Below are 18,875 nucleotides of genomic sequence, written 5' to 3'. Positions count from 1 at the left end.
ATGGCAAATATTCTCAGCACTTACTTTTTAACCTTCCTTGCTCAACATACGAAACAGTTCAGCGCTGTTATCTGCATCAGCCACATTAAGCAGGATCTGTTGTCGTTATCACCCAAGATATGTCACACGTGTGTAGGGACTCCCTTTTAATAGCTGTGTGTTTGTTCATGTCTTAGCTGCTTGCGTGAATGTGCATGAACATACCTGCTAATTTTGTGTGTGTGTGTGGGAGGAAGGTGAAGACTCACTGCTGTGCTTTAAATTGCTGATGCCCATATTGCCACAGCACAACACCTGCCAGATGATGCGGGGGGAAAACTGCTGGACTTAGTCTCAAGGAAAGGAAGCCATCTGTTCCTACCTTCTCACACCAGTATATGTATGTGTGTCTGTGTGTGTTACATACTCTCATCCATTGTGCTATCTCTGTGCTATCTCTGTGTGTTTCAGGTATGAACTCTAATAAATTAGGAACCTAAACGAAGAATCTGCCTAAAGATGCTGTCGTCACTGTTCCTGGCACTGCGGGCCTTCATTGAGCTGTAAGACCAACACTTTCTTCTGTTGTCTATTCTGTACATTGATCAAACACCTGTTCATAATATTCTAACAGACGTTATGCTGTTATGCTTATTTTTGAAAGAGCTACATTTTTAACCTATTTTAACCTTTTTATTGTGTTAATTATGGAGCAACACCTGTATCCTGATGTCAACTCCTACAGATCATCTAGTGAATAACCAAAAATCAAAGTGTCATTGGGCTTAAAGAAGAAGATAAACAAAGGTCTGTGAGTGACTAACCCTAACCAATTGCACAGTTATTCACCTACATACTAACTGTATGCACCTCGTCAGTCCTTGAAAATGTTTGACCCTAAATCAACCCCATCCTTTTTGTGGTCCTTTAAAAGGGGATTTCCTTTTCAATCTCTATTAGTAGATTTAATGAGGATGAGGGAGCTGACTGGGTAAAATGTGATTAATGTCTGGCCCAACTGATTCAGACAATTGTGTTTTGTCTCTCACAAAGCTCATCCAACTAATGTCTGGGACATCCTGATGGGCCAGTCCCTCGTCCCTCGTCCCACTCACTCATGTCTTTGAACTTTCTATCTAACTTCTCAAACCTCTTTGTCCATTTGTGCTGCTTGGTTTTTCAGAACTTTTTTTGCAAGCTGCTCATTGGCATAGTCTGTTTCTCCTCCCAAATCTGACTCAACATGGTGATCCTCCACAATGAGCTGACTGTAATGAGGCTCTGCAGGCAGTTTGGTTCACTCTCTGTTTTGCACAGTATTAGACTCCTAGGCCTTCTCTATTACCTTGACCTCTATGTCCCATATGTTGACATACAGTGGAATTCATGCATTCTGTGTGGATGGCTGCTGTGACTGTTTTAAGGGCTTCCAGCCTCCAACAGATCAATATTGATTGGATATTCCATAGCTGATGAAGGAAATCCACTGCTGCTTTGTCTGGATCTGCTTTCACAAACACATGAAGCTGGGTTTTTAAGGCCTTAAGGCTCTTCGTGCCCTTCTCCTTTTTGGTTTTTTTTTTTTTTTGCTCTTAACCTGCTTCTGTTTGAGAGAAATCATTTTTCCCATCAGGTCTGTCAGGTGTGTGTTATTTTACCCTGGAGCAGATCAAGAGCTGCACTTACAGTATAGGGTCTCAATTCTAGTTCTCAGCTTTCAGACGGTGCAGACTCTGTTAATCTCCTGACTGTCATCTTCCTACACACACACACACACACACACACACACACACACACACACACACACAAACACACACACACACACACACACACACACACACACACACACACACACACACACACACACACACACACACACACACACACACCTGTCATAAGGCAGTGCAGGAGCATTGAATACTGAGGTCATAGTTATTATTATATATCTCATACACATGTTGTTTATCTTCACGTAAGGAGAAGCAAATATGCAAGTGGTAAAGAGTACAGCTATTTTTACACTATTATAGTAGCTCTATACACAATGCTGTCTGTTATTTCCCTCAATAAAGGCCTTGACGCTGGTGCGTGTCGCTGTCTTTCCCCTGGTCAGGGCTGTGTGGAGCTGACTGGAAGTGAACAGTGGTTGCTGTGGGTAGATGCCAAGTTGCTCATTTTCTTGTACTGTATTGCGTTCAGTATCGTCACGTCTTGTCAGCTTTGCTGTTACTGTTCCTTTACTTTACACTTAACCGTTGAATCCGAGGTGATTTACTGCAGGCCCACTTTGCTTCAGTTTTTATTGGAATAAACAGAGTTGCATTCAACATAAGGCTGCTTCACACACAGTATATATGCAAGAGATAAAAGAACAAAACGTGGAACCAGAACTGGGAGGCAAACGGGTCAAACTTGTTTAGAAGACCTCATTACGTAAGAAACAGAGTACTTCAAATGTTTGTGCCATCACCTGCATCTGAGACATTAAGGATCTTCATTTACCCCTGCTAAAAATGTCTTACCGTAAATTAAGCGAACACAAATTAACCCAACACATAGTGCTACCTCTTTTTTGTTTTGTTTTTTAAAGCCTGAATAATTAAATTTCTTTGAACATCACAAAGAAGTGTTTAACTGATTAACTGTGTGGGGAATTCAGGCTGCTTTAATCATACAAAACAATGCACAATATTTCTTAGTCTTTGTGTTTCTTGTGTTGAAATTTTAAGTTAAGTTATCCAAATATCTGCAAAGTCCTATTTGTTCTGCTTTTTCATGTTTCTGTTTTTGTTGTTTCTGTGTCACTTTGTTTGAACACACTCTCTTAGGGATCAGTATGTGTGTTAGTTTACATTTTCTAAACCCATCAAGATAAAAATAGCCATTTCTTGCACCACTAAGGGATGTTTCCTCCCCTCCACGTGAGGGCACTCTTTTTTTTGCTCTATTAACATCTGTCTCCAGTGTGGGGGTGATTACAATGTATAATTGCCACAATTTATCATCAGGGCCGGAGTCGCTGGGCCTCAGGGACTCAGGTTAGGGAGAGTGAGGGGGAGAAAAATGAAAAGCCAAGCACTTGTGCATGTGCTGGGACTGCTGAGGCAGTGAGCTGGCCATAAAGCACTAATGGATGCCAGGCCTCTGAGAGAGCACAGGCCTCTGAGAGACACCTCATCATCAGCAACAGCGCTGATGTCTCAACAGCACGGCCGACATGAGAGGTGCTGCAGCCCTGGAGACAGGTGGAAAAAAAAATAAATGACATAGATGGTGAAAAGAGTGCAAGTATGGTGTATTTTTTATGTAATATGAGGGTGAAGGTGGAGGAGCAGGAAGAGTTGTTTTGTTGTCGGTACTTGGCAGCAGCTGAGGTTCAAATAATGTGCTGTGGGTTGTGCAGCTGTTGGCGATTTGTTTTCACTTTCTGGGGGAAATGGCAATGTCCGTTTTTTTCCTCTGGCTTTTGCGTCATTAATACGTGCCAACAGTTGGAAGGGATGTTAAATACACAAATGGAATTTATTTAAATCCCTTAAAATCACAAGCTCTGTTACCTTTGTTTATACCAATTCAAGTGGGGAATAAACATGATACTGACTAAAAACAGCACTTCACCATTAACAAAAGTGGAACAACCATCAGCATGAACAGCAGCATCATACAGATGTCAGAATCAGGCTTCAGGGGAGCAGTGTGAAGGACAGGGGTGATAAATGGTGAAGGGCATCAGAAACACCTGCTCTGAGATTTATCTGGCTGAATCACCAGGGACGGACTGAAGTAGAGCAGAAGATAATTGTAGGTCAAAATGAACTTTGGGAGGAGGAACAATTTGGATGTGTTTGGGTGCACAGGTGCCTGAATGTGGTTCATTTGTCATCACTGGTTGTTTCGTGTGTGGACGAGTGTTGAGCACATACACAGTGTTGTTACAGGCTGCAATCAGTGGTAGGGAACCGGCAAAAGCAAAAATGGAAATCTTGTATGTCACACTCATGAATGCTCATATTATTTCTTTTTGTAGCGTTTCATTGTTTTGTTTTGCTTATTTGGTAAAATAATGTTGAAGATAGTTTAAATCCTTTATTAGATAGTATCACATTATTTAAATCTTCTCTTGTTTTTCTGTGTTTTTCTTTTTCTTTTCTTTTCTCGTCATCCCCCTTCCTGCACCTGATAGAGCTATTTTTTCAGTTCAGCTGCCCACACAGTCCCTGAAACAGCTCAGGTGTTTGTTTTTTTTTTTACCCTTTTATTATATCCCCCACAACCTCTGTGATCTCACTTAAGCCACTTGTTAGCATCTATATTTTGTGAGACAGATAAAAACTTAAAAAAAAAAAAAAATACTGAATGACATATTTCATGGCATAGAATATAAAAATGTGAAATGTCTTGAGCTTATATTAACCAAAGCTTCGGTCCTGTAACACTCTATTTCACTGAGTGAAAGACCCACATTGGCATCCCTAGAGATGCCAGTATGGCTTAAACACTCAATAAATTCTGACATTCATAATGGCAGGGCATTTAACCCCATGTCTGACATACTCAGATACCCAAACCTGACCTGCAGTGCCCCAGTCATAAAACACTTCAACCATTATGGTGCATTTGCTAAGTAACTGCACATTGCCCTTTGCCTAACATGAGCCCATAGGCTGTTAAAGTCTAACCTCGCCCCCAATTGTCCATTAGCCAACGGTAGCTGATATATAGTAAAACATGAGCAGTATCTGGTACACCACTGGCTAGACTGCAGTCAGCACTCTTTTTGCATATGCAGCTTGAAATCCTGTGTGAAAGTGAGTGAAACATTTGGCAAAAAATATTAATGAAGCATAATACAGTGTGGCTGCAAACTGAAGGGAAACACAGCTACCTTCAGTGTAGAATTAGCTCTCATCGATCATGGCACCATCCTCCAAGGAGGAAATAAATCAATAAGTGGATATTGATCGATATGATCAGGCTCTTATCAAATGACTTCTTGATTCAATGGATCTCCAGTCTCTACTTTAGAAGAACACAGCAGGGCGACCCATGAGTTTAAATAAGGGATATTATTAACTTCACTACTCATGAAATTCAGTGTCTAATGATAATCAAGATGAAAGTAATGAACAGCATGATGAGTTGGATAATGGTGGGAGAGATGTTATGGCTATTTTCAGTAAGACAATACAGCTAATGATGCTATGTCCATGAATGAGATTTGGTTATTAAATATCATTATATTTCAGCATCAACTCAGGCATGAGCCTCTGAGTTGCTCTGTTGCTGAAACCCAATCAGCTGATGTTGAGGGAGAGAGGGGAAACACTAATTTGTGTATGTGTGCATATGTGTTCAGGACTCACAGTCCTTTAGGTGTAACATTTCCTATATAACAAACAATCATATACCAGTACAGAGATTGTCTTATTGTATCAAATTTGAGATTTAAATGTTGTAGTTTTCTCCAAGTTGCCTGTTTGTTAATTTGTGAAAGAAGAACAATCCTGTGTCTCTGTTTCTGTGAAGGGAAGAGAAGTGACACTGCTTGTCCTTACTATGAACCTGATAATTACTTGTGACTGATGCCAGACCAGGTGCAAGCAGTGACCCCATAATCCATGACACCCCTGCTTGGTGTTCGAAGATCTATCAAAGTTGTTTGGGGAACTATGTTGTGACAAATCAAGGGCTCTTTATGCATATGCAGCTAGGCAGGGTAGTCATTGCTAGGTGTGCAGGTGTCTGATGTTGCAAGCATGTAATCAGTGCTCAGAGAGAAGATGGAGCTTGTAACAGCAGGTGTAAATCAGCAGTGATTTTCTTTCTGGCTCTTTATTCCTCTCCTTCCCAGCCCTCTCTCTGTTTCCCTCTTTTGGATGAATGAACTCACTATTAAGCAGAACAATGCTAATGGCCCCGCGCCTTCCAACCATGCGGCCCTCGCTGAGCTCCGGCTTTATTTGGCTTCTTTGCTCTCTGCTGCAGGTTCTGTCTCCATCTCCACACCTGCATTGCCTTCCCTCTCACATGAAGGGTTAAGGTCTTATATATTTAGCAGTGTACCTGGACCAGAGTATCAAACAAAGGATCAGTGCATGGTGGTTGGACAGGTTGTATTTCTCTGTAGGCAGTTTTCTTTAAGCTCTTGGTTTGACAGACTATTTCTGCACTCACCCTCTACTATAAAACATTTTTCCTCTGTAATGGAAAAAAAAACACATTGATTTTCAGGAGAGGGACAACATGAGTATCTTTGACTTCAAATCAATGGTGGAAGGTGAGACAGAGGCATGGAGTGTAAGGCTGCGTTCAGACTGCCAGCAAAAATCCGATTTTTAGCCCATCCAGATTGGAACTGGATGGCTCTTTTTAAGTCTGAACAGTCCCAAATCACATGAAATCCGATTTTTGCAAAACGGATCGAAACCACCTCCAGGAGGTAGTTTCAGATCGTATTTGGACAGATGCGTCTCAGTCTGAACAGCTCCAAACACTCAGATCGGTTTTGACTGTCCGTGACGTCACTCTCCGCGGCGCTGTCACTGTGTTACAGGTCCCGTATGGTCCCGTGAGCTCCAGTTAAATATCAATTTCCTCCTTGTTACTTTTCTTTTATGCAAACTGCCGTGTTGTCGGCGACAGGAGTGACGGCGACGTCGCGCTCCCAGCTCTGGGGTGCTGGAGTTTCCCGTCTCTGTGGCTGCACACACACACACGCATGCACACCAGTCTCTGGTACACGTACACACACACCAGGCGGGCTGAGGTTGAAACTAGCGGGGTAGTGCGGCTGCAGCGCCGGGCACTGTGCTGCAGCTGATCTGCCCGGTGCTGCAGCCGCTGCGTCCGGGAGGCATCGCCTGTCACATACGGCGGAGCCTCCGCTCCGACGTCGTTGCTACAGCAACCTGTCAGATGGGTCAATAATGTGGCCCAGTCTGAACAGAGCCAAATGCGATTTGGACACTTGCTAAAAACAGTGTGGACAGTCAGCCCTAAAAACCGGATATGAGAAGGAATCAGATTTGAATCAGATTTGCCTGCAGTCTGAACGCGGCCTAATTTATTTGTCCTTAGAAAAGTTGTGATATGGGGTCTTATGGGGCTCAGAACAGGAAGAGGATGAAGCAAATAAGGCTGAGATTGAATTAAATTTTGTGTCATCAGCGGTCTTGTCAAAGCCGTGCAGTTCCCTCATTTCACAATCCTTTCGCATCTCACCTGTTACAAATTGGCAGTTTGGGTACTTGTTTGAATGATGCACTGAGGGCAAAAGGCCAGAGATCAGCATCTGTGGGACAGAGGACCAGGTTGGCACAGAAACTCACTGACTGGCACAGAAGAGGGTCTATATTATATCAATGGCAGCACTAACACAGGTTTAGGTGGTGAAGGGAAGCATCTTTGTCTGACCCAATCTCTCATCCGACATAGTGACCAACTGTAGCAAGAGGAGCATCAAAGCAGAAATGGTTTATCATAAACACCTCTGTCATGATTCAGTTTTTGCTTTTAAAATGAGCCTGAATTTTCTGTTTCAATTTGAATGAGCCCTGATTTTTTTTTTTTTTTTTTAAATTGAAATATGCATAGAGTATTGTTTTTGAGGCACCATACTGGCCGCTTTGTGAAACTCTGACCATGCCGCTGGATGAGCATGAAACATCAAATAGTTGCTGGAGACATTTCCCAAAAACAAAATGCAATTGTGAACCCCATTGTGGCATTATTGGAAAAAATCAACAACATTTTATCGGTAATAAAAGTGATCAAACTGTATTGTCACAACAATATGATCAACAGTATGTGTTTACAGTGTATGAGGAGCTGTCTACCGAGCTGCAGGCCAGGCTGAGCAGGAAGAGCAACGATAATGAGAAGCAGGACTGAGGGTCATTAGAGGCAGAGTGTGTTCTTCACACTGGTGGCTGCCAGTACGTGTGTGTGTGTGTGTGGAAAAAATCATGTGTGTGTGTGTGTGTGTGTGTGTGTGTGTGTGTGTGTGAGGACTGAATGGGGTTCTGTGCAGGGGACATGACACTTATTGTTATGTACAGATTTTTTACAGTGTAGATAGTTCATTGAGTTCACTGGCTGATTGCTGTGCTGTTCAGGATCTCTTTTTAGAAGTGTCATTGATCCATTGCTGCTTGTTCTTTCTGTGTTCCTTGCATGTCCGGCCGGGTACATGTGCATGGTGTGGCTGTGTTGATTTGACGTGTTGATTTTCATTTTGGTGCAGTGCACATGTGAACAGGTTACAGCCTGAGCCGACACACTGCCTGCAGGAGACGCATGCATGTGAGATGTGTGAGTTGTTGTTGTCGTGGCGTGTGATCTAGAGAATTGGCCACCACAACTATTTTTCATGCGTGTCAGAGATAGACATATGTCATACTCACATAACATCACAAAAAACTGACATTTTCCATTATAGCTTTGTACGTCTCGATAAATTCATGTGAGGAGAATAGTTGCATTTACGTGACATATTGTACCAAATATTTATTTATAATGACAAGAAATCGAACATTCAACCTGCAAACTCTCTGTAGAGACGTAGAGCCGAACACACACACACCTTCTGCTCAGCATCGGCTCAACATCTGCTACTATGCTCATGCAACCCAGACAATGTGTTCCCAGCGTTAGGCCCTGCTGGTGACGGCAGGAGGAATACATAATGCATAATTACCGGCATATTGTAAAAAGTACCTATATATTCTGTATAGATACTCTTTAATCTCATGCACAACATAAAATGGATATGAGGACATGCGGCATAAGCATATATATTTAAATGCACCCACACAGGACGACACACAGCCCAGAATGCTTCAGCAGATGCTGTGTGGTTCGGATCAGATGGACACTGTTGTATCTGCACTGAAGGAGATGGAGTTGTGGTTTTAGACAGTGGGACGCCTGAGTAAATCTGGCCTTAGCCATCTGTCTCAGCATCTCTCTGCACCGACCGGCTCTGAGAGCTGTTGTGTTGTCTGCGTGTGTTCTTCAATAACGACACCGTATATTGTAGTTCTCTCAACGTTTACTGTCTCAGGTAAGGATGACACGTTACAGGCGCACATATCCACCTGGCCGATAACCCTGGAACTACCCAGCATTCCACATGTCTGTGAGGTCATAGTATCAACAAAATACAGTCACACCACATCCCCCTTTCTTTAGGCTTTGAACTTACCCTTAACTCCACTTCAGTTTAACCTTAGCTCAGGCTTCAATACAAATCAATAAACATCCTTTGTATAACACCAAAACAGTACTTTCAGTTCCTGCTATCAATGTCACCATATTTCACATAACACAATAACAGTTGGATCTCAACAAGTCTAGTAAACCTGTAAATAAACTGTATTAACGTTGGTCAATTTCCACATCTCCATAAACCATAATAAAACATAATAACTAGACTGTTTCCTCAAATACACTCTTGTTACCTCCTTTTTCTTTTCAACAGACTGTCTTTACAGGTCAAGCCTGTGTGGCTTCTTTACTTCTCTGCCTGACCTCGTTTTCATGATGCCAGCTGCATCCTGATGTTTAGCTGGTGACACGAGCTGTGTCTCAATTCAGGGGCTGCATCCTTCGAAGGGTGCATTTGAAGGCCGATTACGTCACAGCGCTGCGCGAAGGCTGTCCCAATTCGTCCAAATTCGAAGCGTCCTCCAAATGCAGCCTCCAAATGCGTCCTCCTTTCCCCTGCATTCGGAGGATGCATCGCTACCATCCTTCGCAGCCTCCCGTATCCCAAGATGCTTTGCTGCACCGTTGTTGTTATTAGCAAACTAGCCGCTAGCTATGGAACGGAGCAGCTCTGTGCTGTAGCCACGGTAACCCACTCTAACTCTTACCCGGTGTGTGTGAGATGGTGTATGAGTATCTCATCAGGCGCATCCTGAACCTCTGTATCCGAGGCGGCAGCGAGTCGAGAGCCCGCCCACCTAGTAAGCTCACCAGAGGTTTGTGGTCCGTTTCTAGCTCGAAATGGAGACCAAGGATGAAGTCATTGAACCTCTCGCAGGCCCAAGTCAGAGCTAGCGCTTCTTTTTCCAGCTGGGCGTAGCGCTGCTCTGTCACTGTCAGTGACCGTGAGGCGTAGGCGACAGGTGCCCACGTCTCTCCAGTCTTTTGTAGCATCACCGCCCCCAACCCATAGGATGAGGCGTCAGCAGATATTCTCAGAGGTTTGTTAGGGTCATACAGCTGGAGAACAGGTGATGTCAGCAGCTCCTGTTTAAGTCCATTAAATGTCTTTTGCTGCAAGCGGTTGAAGTGGTAACGCCCAAATGGCGTTATGAAGGTGGTGAGGAGCGCTGATTCTTTGGCCAAAGGAATCTGCCAGAATCCCATGTTAGCGTCTAATCTGGTAAAAAAAACTGTGCATCAGTAAGCATGCCAAGAGTCTGGTCAACTGAGGGAAGAATACATTTTTCTCTGCACACCGAGTCATTTAGGGGTGTCATGTCCACACATATTCGGACCTCTTCCTTGTCCTTCTTTGGGGCTACGACCATGCCGCAGCACCAGTCCGTGGGCTGTTCTACTCGACTGATGACCCCTAGACTCTCCATCCTATCTAACTCTGTTCTCACTTTACCCATTAGAGGTATTGGCACTTGTCGTGGCACCTTGAGTGAGAATGGTTTAGCATCAGGCTTGAGTTTTATAGTGTAGGGCTTCTGAACCCGGCCAAGACCATCACAGAGTTTTGGGTAAGCAATTTTCACTGCATCTAGGTCTATACTTATACTGTCTAGCCTAGCCACAAGCTTGAGCCGCAGTGAAGCTGCTCTGCTCAACAGTGCTACCTGTAGATCCTTCACTACAAATAACTTCTCTGTGGTGTTTCTCTCCTTGTATGTGAGTGTCTCTGTAGTAACCCCCGTGACATCTAATTTTGTACCCCCTGGGCCATAGAGTGGTTTCTGAACTCTGTCTAACTGTCTATCTTTGTGGATGATGCCTTCTAGCACATGCTCAGGGATAGCTGATACGTCGGCTCCGGTATCTATCTTAAAGGTTACTTTTCTGCCTTTCACATTGATGTCGGCCATCCATGGACTCTCACTGTCCTCAGAAGTCATTGTTCCTAGAAACAGTCCGTCCGCATCATGCAGTTCTCCAGTGTCCTCAGCTACTGCATTGACTGAGCTGGCAGATCTGCACACCCTTCCATAATGACCACGTTTTCCGCAGTTGTGGCATTCCACACTTTTAGCTGGACATTGTGATGCAGGGTGAGAAGGTGATTTGCCACATTTATTACATGACTTGAACCCCCCTTAGTCTGAATGGGTTTCTTGAACGGCTTCTGTTGCCTCTGTGGCAGTTCTTTGAATTTGCTTCCGAGTTGTTTACTCTTTTTGAAGTGCATTGCATCTATAGCTGCTTTACTGGAATTTGCCTCCCCTCTCAGGTCTGATTGCTGGCGTCTAATTTCTTCTGACTGCCTAGCCATGGTGATAGCTTTGGTGAGGGTGAGGTTTTTATCCAGCTGCATTTTCTCTGACATTGCTGCATCTTGGAGGCCCACAACTAGCCTGTCTCTCAAGAGTTCATCATGCAGTTGTCCATACTCACAGTTTTCTGACAGTGCATAAAGTGCTGTGATGAATGAGTCCACCGGCTCCCCTGGCTGCTGCACTCTCTTGTTGAACCTGGCTCGTTCATATATGACGTTCTTTTTAGGGATGAAGTACCTGTCAAATCCCTGCTTGACAGTCTCGTACTGCTTACGCTGCTCACTGGTTAAATCCAACCCCCGTAGCACGTCGTCAGCCTCATCTCCCATGCAGTAAACTAGCGTGTTTACTTGGTTAGCGTCGGATGATTCATTCAAATTACTTGCCAGTCTGAAGCGCTCAAATCTCCGTATCCACTTCTCCCACTCATGGGGCTTGGAGAAGTCGAAGGAGTCCGGAGGTTTTATGGTGAACGTAGCTGTTGGGCCGGCCGGTTGCGGTGCGTCTGCCATCTCTGCGGTATCGTCCGCCGTGGTCCCGACGTCGTCTTGCCCGGTCAAGTCCCCCGCGGTCTCGACGTCGCCGACTTCCGCCGCTAGCCTTGCGTAGCCGTGTTAGCCGCCAAGCTAGTTAGCACCTAGCTCCGTGAGGCTCGCCATGACTACTGCCGCACCGTGGACCGAGGCAGCTCCGCTTCTGACACCATGTTGTGTTGTCTGCGTGTGTTCTTCAATAACGACACCGTATATTGTAGTTCTCTCAACGTTTACTGTCTCAGGTAAGGATGACATGTTACAGGCGCACATATCCACCTGGCCAGGGGTTAACTTGAGCCGGATCCTGCCGGAACAAGATCCGGCACCTCTTAATTTTGGCCTCCCTGTGTTCCGGTACTTATTTGGGCAGATCCGGTACCTCTCATAAAAAAAAAAAAAGTTTTAAAAAAATATAATATGTATATATTAATTTACAGAACAAATCCCCATAAATCCATGTTGTTTATTAAGATTTAAAGTCATTTGAAAGAGTCGAAGATCTGTTGAAGTTGACGCACTGACCGGGCCGTATATAGTTTCGCTTTTACCGCGCTGTGCACTGCTGCACTCGTCCTTTCCTCTCTCCCCCCTCTCTATCTGTTTCTGTGTGTGTGCGTGTACTTGCGTGTGTGCGCGTGTGTGCGTGCGTGCCAATAACGGCGAAAGAGCGTTATGCCGAGATGAATGAACGGAACGATATTGCCGAAAAATGTATTCGTGGCGGACGTAATTTCTTTGAAACTGTGGGCAACACTGGCCGGAGCAACAGGCTGGACCCTGGCATCAGCCCGCTGACAGCAGGGAGATTCAGAGGAAGAGGAGAGGCAGTGAGCGGAGAGTAGTGTGGGACGTCCAGCGACAGGTCAGGGATGGGATGCACAACTGTTTGGACAGCAGCTCAGTTCAAGGTGAAGCAGACTTATTACCCCTGGCTTCTTATGGAAAATTGAGGTTTTGCTGCACAACTGAGCTGAGCATACTGTCTATTAATAGCTCGCCGTGCCAGTCTTTGAATAATAGGAAGATTTGTGTGATTTTTTTATAAGTTTTTTTTTTTTTTTTACAAGTTAGACCTGTTAAGAAAATTCCTGACTGTAAAGCACTGCCTGTGGTGATGTGGGCATTTGCCTGTGCCTAAAATAATTTCAAGTAAACGTCATAACATGGATAGCCTATTATTTGAAATTGAGGCTTGTGTCCCACACTGGTCCTACAACATGGCACTCCCCCCCCCCCCCCCCCCCCGCCCCCCCCCCCCCCGACGTGCACCGCATACGTTCCGGGACCTCTGCCCGTCTCGTCATCCCCGAGCTGTCATGTGTACTTTGCGTTCCGGCACCTTATGATTTACAAATTAAGCACTGCACCTGGCCGATAACCCCGGAACTACCCAGCATTCCACATGTCTGTGAGGTCATAGTATCAACAAAATACAGTCACACCACAAGAGCGTTGTTCTACACGGGGTTACCGAGGCTTTTTGATTATACAAGTTTTGGAGCAAAATGCTGTGTCAACAAAGCCCGAGAATTGTTTAAAAGTTTTAGGGTTATCAGACAAAAAGACTGATACCACTGTCAGGACTGTGTGAACCATGCATAAATATGAAGCTGTACTGAAGAGGTGGTTATCTTTTATACAGAAATGCAAAGAAACAAAATGATAACATCGACAGGACCAGACGGGTGCACCTATAGGTTTATAAACTATAATTGATCAACCAGGATCTTTGATGTGATCCTCAACCCAAGATTTAAGATACAGACTTTGATGAATCTGGAATCTAAATAATATGGATAACAGTATATTTGATCACAAATGAGATTATAGTTCTTCTTTTTAGGGCTTGTATGTTGGTTGTACTGTGACTGCAGGGTCACTGTTTACAAGCTTTCAAGCTTATTAGGATGTCTATAATCACCCATTGCTATTATCATCTTTGTATCATTGTACACCATGTCTATTTCTGACTGAAACAAACAAACAAATGAATATGTTGGTTTCTTTGGTTAATTTTAGCAACATGAAAACACAACATGTGAGCTATCAGTCTTTTCCACAGCAGACATTTAATTTATCATGGTTAGAAAGTCGCAGGTCTTACTATTGACATTATCAATTACTCTTATTTTCAGGTATTCTCAGACATGATGATGTGATGGTGAGTCAGCATTAGCCATATATCTCAAGCACCTAATGGAATTCAGCCATTATTTATGCCTGTGCTTTTCCCTCTGTGACATGTCAAAATGCCTTCAAGGCATTATTAAGTTCCTTGAATGATAATTAAGAGGTGAAGACCTGTTGTGATGAGCGAATTAGACTAATCGTTTTCCCTCTTATATTTATGTTTTGTTTTTAAAAGTTACAAAAAGCGGTCACGACAAAGCCACAAGGAGAAAAAAAAAAGATAGCATACAGTGAAGGGGGTCTCAAGCCAATTTAGTTAAACTACAGCTCAGGAAGTGCCAGCTCAGTGCACCAGTTGACTGAGACAAACTGTTAGCTTACAGCCAGCAGCCTCTCCCACAGGCGTCTCATTCATGACCTTTCAAATGATTGCTGATTAGGAGCACTCAGCCGCCTCCAGGGAGCAGAAGAGGGAGGCAGGGAGAGCGGAGGAGAGGTGGGGGAGGGCCACCCTATCTAAACAACAGTGTGTGCTGTGAGTATTTTCATTCAGTGTTTGCAGTCTTTCCACTGGGCCGAACACGCACCCCGCTGATAGAAAAGCATCAGTCACTCACTCAGTGAAAAGTGTCTCTTCAGCAAACACTGACCATTTCACTGTCAGGGTATATTTGCTTTGCTATATCATGAAACTCTCCTATATAGCTTAATGCATACCATCTGTTGTTATTGTGGATAAAGGTTATGAAATATAATTTGGATACGTCAGACACAGCAAGAGCCTTTTTGAGCATCTATTCTCGGAAAATGCAGAGCAGACGAGTCATCAGTGTGTGTATGAATATGGAAATATGTCTCCAGCAAATTGCATTTTTAAACCGCTGAATGATTTTGCCTGTTATGTTTTGGGAGGAAAATTAAATGCATGGATTATGGTTACTGGCGTGAAGAGATCATGGCTGCAAAAATAAACGTGTCATGTTTTATGAGCCCAGACATGAAAACGCTGTCGTTGGAAAAACAAAAGTGAGTTTATTTTGTTGATGCTTTCATTATTATTTTTGGATCTTAAGTGATATGTTCTTAAAAATATTTATATTGATTGATGAATCATGAATAGAAAAAGGGCAGATATGGGTGATGATAGTAGTACTTAATAATTTGAGGGGACTTGGAGTTACAGTATATGAAGCTTAAGAAAAAGTCACTGAAAACGTGATCATGCAACACGTTCTCACTCCCAGTGCGTCAACAGCCTGACGAACGGTCACTGTCCCTCATCGTCACATGCCTGACTCATTAGGTGCCCGTTTTTCGTCAGGTTTTGACGCGCTCGGCTTTCAGTTGATTCCAATGCAGTCCCCTTCGCGGCAATATGTGACGCTCAGAGCAAGTGATCCAGCCGACCCGGCTGCGGCACTGACGGACGCTGTGAGCAGAGGAAAACTTTTTTTTTTTTTTTTTTTTAACTTTTCCTTAAATCTTTATTGAACCTGATGATGCTGTGTCTGACGTAGCTTTCGGCAAGGACGTCCTTTCGGTTATTTATTTATTTATTTCTTTATTTAGTGATCATGGTGTTTGGTGCAGAGTAATAAATAAATAAATAAATAAATTACGTCCTTGTCGGAAACTGCGTCAGACCAGGAGGGGGGGGGGTTGTGGATTCTACAGGTGAAGACCACTTCCGCGTTCAAAAAGCTGCTCTGTTTAATCAATATTCTGAAGAAAGATCTGATTATTAGCCACAACGCTGTAACCATCCAAGGAAGACTGTGTAACAATATTATGTGCTTCTGCTGAGTCCAAAAGCCCTGTGTAATATCAACTTTATTTTAAGAAAACACGCTTTGTTTCCAATGTCATATCACAGAGAAGCACTACATTACCCATAACAGAGATGTTCACAAGTCTTTTTTTGCAAGTCCAAGTCAAGTCTCAAGTCTTTGGTCACGAGTCCAAGTCAAGTCTCAAGTCTTTGAGGGGTGAGACTTCATCAAGTCTCAAGTCTTTGGTCACGAGTCCAAGTCAAGTCTCAAGTCTCTAAAAAATAAAAGTCTCCTGTCTCTTCTGGTTGTAATGACCCTTCTATCATCTGCTGCTCACCGGTCTACTAAAGATACTGCACAGCTATATCTAAGAGATTTACTGTAGGTTATTATCACTCCTTTATCTATACAGTATTGATTAGTTGTTTATTATATGATCACTTTAAACAGGATATTGCAATGCAATATGAAGAAAAGAAAAGAAAACTTTTTTTTGCTTTGTTGAATTCAGAAAACCCAGATGAACAACATGGAAAATGATTTAGGCTGTTAATTATAGGTCATAAGATCTGTATGGTATGGTACCTATAGCTCACATCTTTATGTGCAGCAAAACCTTTCTGGAACCGCATGTTTCTGAGAGAAGAACTGGTTGTTATTATTTTTTTAATTAGCTCCGTCAACTCATGGGGGCGTGTCGACACGTTCAGACTTCCATACAAGCCTTCAGTCATATTTCGCAGCAAAAACATAAATAAACAGGAGGATTTAGCCTACAGTAGCCTGATATGTGCCAGTTATGCAGCAGCTAGTCCCCGTGAAGGAAGGTCTGACAACAAACCAAACGGACATTGTGCTCACATGTAGGCTACGGACGGTGCCGCTATTAAAAAAAAAAAAAAAAAAGCCAGGTCACCCGTCACTCACCCGCAGCTGACTGCGCTGCATGCGCTGTCAGAGGAGCTCTGCTGCTCCTCTCTCTGTAGACACTGGTGTTTGGCTGCACTCTGTAGGAGTTCAATAAGATCTAACCTCCATCTGAATAACGTTACCGGCCATGTGGCCATGCTCCGCTAGTGGTGTTTTTTTTGCCGTGTTAACGGCAAAAAAAAAAAAAAAAAGACTGTCGGTCGTCCTGTCAGGAGGGAGGCACGAGCCAAAAAAAAAAAAGATTGTTCACGAGTCTCAAAACACGAGTCCGAGTCGAGTCTGAAGTCTTTAGGGCACGAGTCCAAGTCAAGTCTGAAGTCTCTGTGGGTGCGACTTAAGTGCGACTCGAGTTCGAGTCGCAAACTCGAGTCCCCATCTCTGACCCATAATCCTCATATTTATCAGCGACGTGTCTGATTGGTTGAGCTTGCTGTTACCAGCAAATGAAAAAATAAAACAAATTGAGCTTATATTATTTTCTTAGTAACTAAAAGGTCTTAACATCTTTTTTGTTTTCAACATTGAATAAAAAAAGGGTGCTATATTGTTAAAATTCAACAATAAAGTGCATAAAAGTTGGCTTGACTTCTTTCTTTTTTTCTTTTTTTTCATAATTTTCACCAGCATCTTTCTGGTCCACATCACATCACATTTATTGTAATTTTTAATTCAATGAGTGACATTTTATTTTTTATCTGAAAAACATTATTATGAATTCAAGGGTCAGAGGTCACTGGTGTTAAATTTAACCTTTTTGACCCTGTTTCCTTGAATAAATCACTAAGACTTTGATGCGGGAAGCTGAGATTTTGATTTGATTTTGTTCAGAGCACTAGGGACAAAGTTTCTGTAGAATTTCAGACCTGTCGGACGTCCAGAAGGGTCACAGCTGACTTTTTGACCCCGTTTCCTTGAATAAAACACCAAGACTTTGATGCAGGAAGATGAGCTTTTAATATGTGGTCCAGAATGTCTAGTAGATTGTGTGTGCAAAAGATTCAGAGCTCTGTGACATTCAGAAGGGTCACAAATAGCCAAAAAGCAATGCTCCTTTCTCTGACCTCATATTAAAGGAGAAATGCAATTCTTTAATAGCTTCCAGATGCTTTGGCCTATCAGGCTGAATTTTTAGCTAAAGGAGCTGGTGTACGATCAGGAAGTAGGGGAGCTGTGCATAAAGCCAATTGGTAAGTGTCAAAGGTCACAGGGGTCAAACATCAAAGTGAATCCAGCCATTCCTGCTTTTTCTCAACAAAACATACACGCTTTAAGTTATCATCATAAAATATTAATAGGTTGTATATCAGAGAGTCCTCTATCAGAATATTTTGGTCCCGTTGCTCTAGGGGCCCCAGGGGGCCCCGGGGGGCCACTTGGCTTTCCCATGCTCCCACAGAGTTGGGTCTCGGGGTGATGGATAAGGGCCTCACCATGAGTCCACAGGCCAAGTTTCAAGTGATTTGGTCGGTTTCTATGGAAACGGCGGCCTCAAGGATACAGAGGAATGCGACTGTTTGAAGCCCCGCCTCTCGAAAAGTAATGGCTCGATCAGGACCAAACACACATCTACGCGTTCGTCTTGGGCCCCCGAACCATATATTACGAAATCAGAACTGCACGACTTTTGGAAATGTGTTTAGTCTATTTCGGCTTTTCTGACTAAGAGGGTCTCTCAAGCTTTAAGTCTGACAGACTCTGAGTCTGAAAAGCCGAAATAGACTAAACACATTTCCAAAAGTCGTGCAGTTCTGATTTCGTAATATATGGTTCGGGGGCCCAAGACGAACGCGTAGATGTGTGTTTGGTCCTGATCGAGCCATTATTTTTCGAGAGGCGGGGCTTCAAACAGTCGCATTCCTCTGTATCCTTGAGGCCGCCGTTTCCATAGAAACCGACCAAATCACTTGAAACTTGGCCTGTGGACTCACGGTGAGGCCCTTATCCATCACCCCGAGACCCAACTCTGTGGGAGCATGGGAAAGCCAAGTGGCCCCCCGGGGCCCCCTGGGGCCCCTAGAGCAACGGGACCAAAATATTCTGATAGAGGA

The 18,875-nt window shown here is 43.5% G+C and overlaps 1 protein-coding gene across 3 annotated transcripts in view; it reads left to right on the top strand.

Annotated features, from left to right (window-relative positions):
• Window positions 1-324: 324 nt before the first annotated feature.
• sphkap (SPHK1 interactor, AKAP domain containing) overlaps window positions 325-18,875 on the top strand; it is a 175,587-nt gene continuing 157,036 nt past the window's right edge. The window contains exon 1 of one of the 3 annotated variants that reach the window (XM_085795368.1): window positions 325-542. In XM_085795368.1, coding sequence (XP_085651494.1) covers window positions 499-542 — 44 coding nt within the window. In that variant the 5' untranslated portion in view covers window positions 325-498. The remainder of the gene's footprint in view (window positions 543-18,875) is intronic. The other 2 variants (XM_085795372.1, XM_085795369.1) reach the window with 2 other exon arrangements.

This window comes from Trachurus japonicus, chromosome 13 (genome assembly GCF_045865225.1).
Source record: "Trachurus japonicus isolate A0001 chromosome 13, Traja_1.0".
In the NCBI taxonomy this organism is placed as follows: domain Eukaryota; kingdom Metazoa; phylum Chordata; class Actinopteri; order Carangiformes; family Carangidae; genus Trachurus; species Trachurus japonicus.
Note: the sequence above shows the minus strand (reverse complement) of the source record. Positions and strands in the feature narration are given on the sequence as shown.